Source organism: Galeopterus variegatus, unplaced genomic scaffold, assembly GCF_000696425.1.
Source record: "Galeopterus variegatus unplaced genomic scaffold, G_variegatus-3.0.2 Scaffold7505, whole genome shotgun sequence".
In the NCBI taxonomy this organism is placed as follows: domain Eukaryota; kingdom Metazoa; phylum Chordata; class Mammalia; order Dermoptera; family Cynocephalidae; genus Galeopterus; species Galeopterus variegatus.
Window position 1 is genome coordinate 48,320 of NW_007733616.1, and position 6,098 is coordinate 54,417.

The 6,098-nt window shown below is 52.9% G+C and overlaps 1 protein-coding gene across 1 annotated transcript in view; it reads left to right on the plus strand.

Annotated features, from left to right (window-relative positions):
* COPZ2 (coatomer protein complex, subunit zeta 2) overlaps positions 1–6,098 on the plus strand; it is a 20,008-nt gene that overhangs the window by 12,725 nt on the left and 1,185 nt on the right. The window contains exons 5-8 of the mRNA XM_008592022.1: positions 383–438; positions 919–996; positions 3,469–3,520; positions 4,134–4,172. Coding sequence (XP_008590244.1) covers positions 383–438; positions 919–996; positions 3,469–3,520; positions 4,134–4,172 — 225 coding nt within the window. The remainder of the gene's footprint in view (positions 1–382; positions 439–918; positions 997–3,468; positions 3,521–4,133; positions 4,173–6,098) is intronic.

Here is a 6,098-nt window from a genome sequence, read left to right on the forward strand (position 1 = left end):
ATTGGTGCCCCCCTCTAGACTGGGGAAGAAGGAGGCAGTCAGAATTGTTCTTTCTGGGACAATGGATATCCATGATGCCCCTTAGATTCCTTGGGAACCAGAAATGAAGTCATCACTCTCTCTGTAGGGAGCCTTTGGTTTCTTTCTTAAACATAACTTGAGAAAGATACACTCAGTGTTCCCCAGCGGAATTCTCCAGTATTTCCCAGCCCAGACGGGGGGAAGTTTTCCCTAAGGTCAAACTGCTATCTATTTCCCAGCCCAGTCTTTTCTGAAGTGGGAAAGCTGCCCACCACTGCACACCCAGGTGGGCTCTGAGGTCTCCTGTGGCCTCAACCTCAAGCTCTTTTGTTTTCCTCCTCCCATATCCACCCATCCCTAGCTGATGCTCATGTCTGTTCTCACCTGCCTGTTTGAGTCTCTGAACCACATATTAAGGTGAGTCAGGTCTTCTGCCCTCCCAGGCCCCATCCCCTATGTCTTGATACATTACAGAGGCAGGGGACTCCCTACTATCCCTGCTTTTCTCCTGCAGTCCCCGCAAGACTAAGACAGTTCAAAATTAAATGTCCACTGTTGGCACAATTAATTATAGTAGGGCTATAGCATCTAAACTAGCCATGACATTCATTGGGGTCCCATGGTGGGCATGGTGGTGCCAATGCCTAAAGCATGGGAGGTTGGGCAAGGTGGGGCTTGAGAAAGCAGACTGTCCTGTGCTCAGGAATCCTTTGTTGGGGGTGGTGGTGAATGAGGCAGTCTTTGGAGGGAGAGAGAGGGTCTGCCTCACCCAGGCAGGGACCTAGNGGTGAATGAGGCAGTCTTTGGAGGGAGAGAGAGGGTCTGCCTCACCCAGGCAGGGACCTAGCTAGGTGCTCCTGGCCACGGGGAGTCTCAGGAGCTTGTGTCTACCTTCAGGAAGAACGTGGAGAAGCGCTGGTTGCTGGAGAACATGGACGGAGCCTTCTTGGTGCTGGATGAGATTGTGGATGGCGGGTGAGGAAAGGATGGAGGGAAGAAGGGATGGTCAGGGATGCTCACAGAAAGAGGTGCCTTTGAGGGTCGTCAGCTCTAGACCGCACCTAGCACATTGATGGGCTCTCTGACCANGGTGAATGAGGCAGTCTTTGGAGGGAGAGAGAGGGTCTGCCTCACCCAGGCAGGGACCTAGGTGCTCCTGGCCACGGGGAGTCTCAGGAGCATGTGTCTACCTTCAGGAAGAACGTGGAGAAGCGCTGGTTGCTGGAGAACATGGACGGAGCCTTCTTGGTGCTGGATGAGATTGTGGATGGCGGGTGAGGAGAGGATGGAGGGAAGAAGGGATGGTCAGGGATGCTCACAGAAAGGGGTGCCTTTGAGGGTCGTCAGCTCTAGACCGCACCTAGCACATTGATGGGCTCTCTGACCAACTTCTCCCTCCCTTCCCACAGCATATTCCCAGTGACCCCATTGCCCCATGAGGATGGAGGTTGACTTTTTTTTTTTTAAAAGGATGACCGGTAAGGGGATCTCAACCCTTGGCCTGGTGTTGTCAGCACCACGCTCAGCCAGTGAGCGAACTGGCCATCCCTATATAGGATCCGAACCCGTGGCCTTGGTGTTATCAGCACCGCACTCTCCCAAGTGAGCCATGGGCCGGCCTATGGAGGTTGATTTTAATGTTAGCTAAAGTCAAGCCAAACAAGAGAGTAATCTGATGTCAAACTATGGCAGACAGTTGAATAGGCAGGGTTTGGGGGAAATCCAGTTTGATCCCCAGTGGAAGGACTTCACACAGTGTCCTACTGGCCTCACACCGCCCGCTCTTAGAACTCAACTCCGACACCAGCTGGATGCATGACCTGGGCCAGTTAGCGATTCTTCCCTGAGCCTTACTTTCCCCATCTTTAAAATGGGGATGATGAGGGAACTACCTCATAGGGTTGTGAGCAGTAAATGGGATAATACGTGTGAAGCTTATGGTTCTCATTCAATAAATGTTACCTCCTATTGGTAGCTAGTATATTTTTAGAAAGCTGGGAATCCTTATGAGAAAAGTTGGTTAATGGATTTCCATGGGGGAGGGGGGGCAATATTCAGGGAGAAAAAGAAGTTCTGGCTCTGGGGCAAAGGATAATAGAAACTTCTTGAGTACCTTAAAAACATCTACATGCCTCTTATCATTACATCCATTTCATAGATTAGAAAACAGAGGCTCAGATATTCAAATGACTTGCCTGAGGTCACAAAGCTAGGAAGCAGGAGAGTGAAGATCTAAAACCATGCGCATGGTTCCAGAGATTGTGCTGCATGGCACTGTACCAACCTGCCTGGGGCAAGGGACTCTGGGAGGTGGGGTCCTATGGAATGCCTCCCTCTCCCTATAGAAAGTAACTGCCGGCTACTGCTAGCCTTGTGCTGATTGCTGGGACCCAAAAGTGAGTGGAGTAACACCAGGTTTTGTGGAGCCAGAAGCATAGACAATTTGGTCTTTTGAATGAAAACTTTAGACACATACACACGCAATTGCAAATACAAAATGAGGCGTGGGGCTTCTCAAGGCTTGTGCAAAGGAGGGTGCCTGCAGCTCAGGCTTTATAAGCTTCCGGTCTCGGCCTGAGGTAGGCCCAGTCTCTGCCCTCAGGAGCTCAGTTTCCTGCTGAGGAAAAATGGGCAACACCTGAATTGAGCCTTGCCTGGATGTTCTGTCTTTATGGATTACAGGACCTCTGGGTAGGGAGCCTGGGGGTGGGGGCCCAGCCCAGTGATGGGGCCTGAACAGGCTCCCAGGAAATGTTTATCATTTCCCTTGGTTTGGTAATAAAGAAAAACTAAGCTTCTGCCTTGGAGGAGCCTTTCCAGGTAAGGAGGGACATTCTGTTCCTGTTGCCTCTATCCCACCCACAATGACAGGCCCTCGACTGTGTCCCCTGCGTACCCCACAGACAGCTCCAGAGCACCCCCTATGCCTCATGAACGAGTGCCATGTGTGTGTACCAAAAGGGAAGGTAGATTCTGATTTTTGGAGTTCCATTTTTCTCATGTACGGCATGACCCCGTGGCATAAAATAATAGTGAAGCGAGATAAGAACCCCAGGGGCCTCCCTTCCTTCACTGCATCTGAGTCTTTTCACAGGGAATCCACCCCTAGACCCAGAAGGTGAAGTGAGCTTTGAAGAGCTCTGAGTTTTGTGAGTCCCGGTTTTTGACAGCCTGGGCATTCTCTACTGGACTGCTGCCACCCAATCTCAAAGTTTTTGCCCAGTGATGACCAAATGTGTGGACCATTGGGTTTAAAGTGTCAAAGGGTCAGAGCTGAGGGCCCTCCATGCTGAGGGTGTCCTGACGTGAGGACTGTCCGGGGGAAGGTGCTCCGGAAGGGGAGGTGTTGCAGGATGCATTGAAGGAAGAGGCTCGGCAGGGAGAGGAGGCGGTGGCGGGGAGAATCACATCACTGATTTTCCTCCTGGTTTTTCTCTCATCTTGTAGCGTAATTCTGGAGAGTGACCCCCAGCAAGTGATCCAGAAAGTGAACTTTAGGGTAAGAGTCTTCCTTCATCCCCGCTCATCCCCACCTCCTCCGGGCTGCCCTTCCCAGCCTCCTCGCCTCCTGTCCTCCCTGGGCATGGGGCTGCCAGGCCCAGATGGTAGAAGCCCAGGCTCCTCTGGCAGAAGCCAACCACTGAGTCATTGCACTTGTTAGGGGCTGGGTGGGTGGGCAGCAGTGTGGAGAATGGGGGGATGACAGTTAATAAAAGAGATCTTCCCATCCTCTCCCCCTGCAGGATCCTAAGCACCTCACCTGGTGGGAAGTATAGACTAGGGAAATAAATAAATCCTCAAAGAGACACCAGATGGCTGCCTTGGCCTTAAGGTTGGGGGACAGTGATGTGGCTAGAATCTCCCTGCCTAGTTCCGTTTCTCATGTCTGGATGAAACCTGGCCTCCACCTTAATCTCCTTCACTCCTCACCCTCCATGTTCCAGAGAAGGGTCCCAAGGGCTGCAGGACTTCCACTAAGCAGTGATTCAGGTGCAGTTCTGGATCACTCTAACCACTGCCCCACATCAACTCCCCAAGCCCCTTTCCTCCCCTCTCTGACCCAATACCCTAACCCTGGCCTGACCCCACCCTCTGATTTTGCTTCCCTGCAGGCAGATGACAGCGGCTTCACTGAACAGAGTGTGGCCCAGGTAGGCCCTCCTGCATCCACCTTGGCCAGAAATGGACTGGAGAGATAAGGAGAGCAGAGCATGCTGGGGGACCCAGTGAGGCCGTCAAGGCAGGAGTGCAGGGGGGAAGGTGTAAAGCGGTGACAGGCCATCTCTTGGAGATGCCACTGGAGGCTTCCTGGCTCTTCAGGGTTGGAGGGAGCTGGGTACTAATGGATGGGCATGTTACCACCAGTCCTACTCCTCTCCTGGCTTGGTGTAGTTGAATTGAACCTGGGATGAGCTGCTCACCCTGGAGATGGCTGGGTCACTTGTCCCCCAAAACAATCTGGCTTGAGCCCCTTATGCTCTCCCATCCTGGAAAGAATACCAAATAGGAGTTTGCCTCCAAACCCCATCCTTGCCATTTAGGGTCCACACTGGGATTGTTAAGGGACTCTTAAGCCCATGATAGGATCCAAGTTTCCCTACTCAACACTTGCTACCTTGCCCGAGTGACCTCGCTGAGGAAAAGCCCACCCCTGCATGGTGCTATGTGTGAGGGGGTGGGTGGGGAGGGAGGTTCATGGACTGGTGGCCTGATAGGTTCCTCAGCCGCACAAACTTCTGCTAGTCAAGCTGGCTGTCTTGACCTCTGTTCTGTCAACCCGCAGGTTTCTCTGCTCAGATTAATCCTGCTTTTATGGAGCTTCCTACCCTGGCACTAACTACCTCCTGCTGAGATGGGCCTCTGCCATCCCCTGTGGAGCCCCAGGTGTGGTGGCCACTATCCTGCACTGCCCTTGGTACTCACGCTGCCTTGGCTTCCCCCCTCCAGTGCTCCATGTCTCCTCACACCTGCTGGAATGAAGGCAGCTGCATGGCAAGTTTCAGGGTGGGAAAAGGTTAAGAGCGACGGGCAGAGCAGATAAGAATACTAGCACTCATGCCAGCCACCCCAGGGCACATGTTCCACCTTACCACCTCAAGCTGGGTGACCTAGGGCAGGTCGCTCAACCTCTCTGGGCCTCACATAATAACAGGACCCTCCTCATGGAGTTATTATGAGAATTAGATGACCCAATGCATGGAAAGCTCTTAGCACAGCTCTTAGCTAGTCATAAATGTTCAGTAAATAACCATTACTACTTTCCAAAGGGGGCGAGAATGAAGACATAGCCTTTTTAATGGAATTCTTGAGTAAAAACCAAGGAAGCTGCAGGGATTGAGTGGGAGATAAAATGAGGAGAAAGGAGAAAGTTCTGGCTAGGAGAAGTGGGGGAACCCCAGCCAAGCTGTCCCCAAGAGATGAGGAAGACTGGACAGGAGGAAGGGACATATACTGTGTGGGATCTTCAGAAGGAAATGGAGCTTAATGGCTGGAGGGACGACCTGAAGGACAATCTGGAGTCCCCACTGTGTGGGCATTGTGTGTGCACAGTGGTACAGATGTGTGTAAACTCCAGACTGAGACTGTTTCCCCAGCAGGGTGTGGAAGTGCACACATCTGAGAGCGGGTGGCCCGTGGCGGGGTCTGGATCTGCCCTTTGCTGGCTACGCCACATCAGCAGGGGGTGGGGTGGGTTGTTGAGGACACACTGCCAGCCAAGGCTAAAGCTAGGGGTTTGCTGAGCTATCTGAGCACAGGAAGTGTCAGGCCTGGACATGGCACTGTGGGCGCGGCCACACCCACGGCTGCAGATGCAGGAACCAGAGGGCTGGGCAGGCTTGGGCCCGAGGTGGGAGTTGGCTGCAGCCAGTTTGGCTTGCCCTTTCCTTGCCTTCTTGGCGACCTGTCCCCATCTAATGCAGGCAGAGACAAGCTGCTGCCACCTAGTGGCGTGTGTGTGTGTGTGTGTGTGTGTGTGTGTGTGTGTGTGTGTGTGTGTGTGTGTGCAGGGGCGCTTGTGGAAGGTGGGCTGTCGACTTCCCCCTCATTGCCTGGTAAGGTATTCATTCTCTCAACCT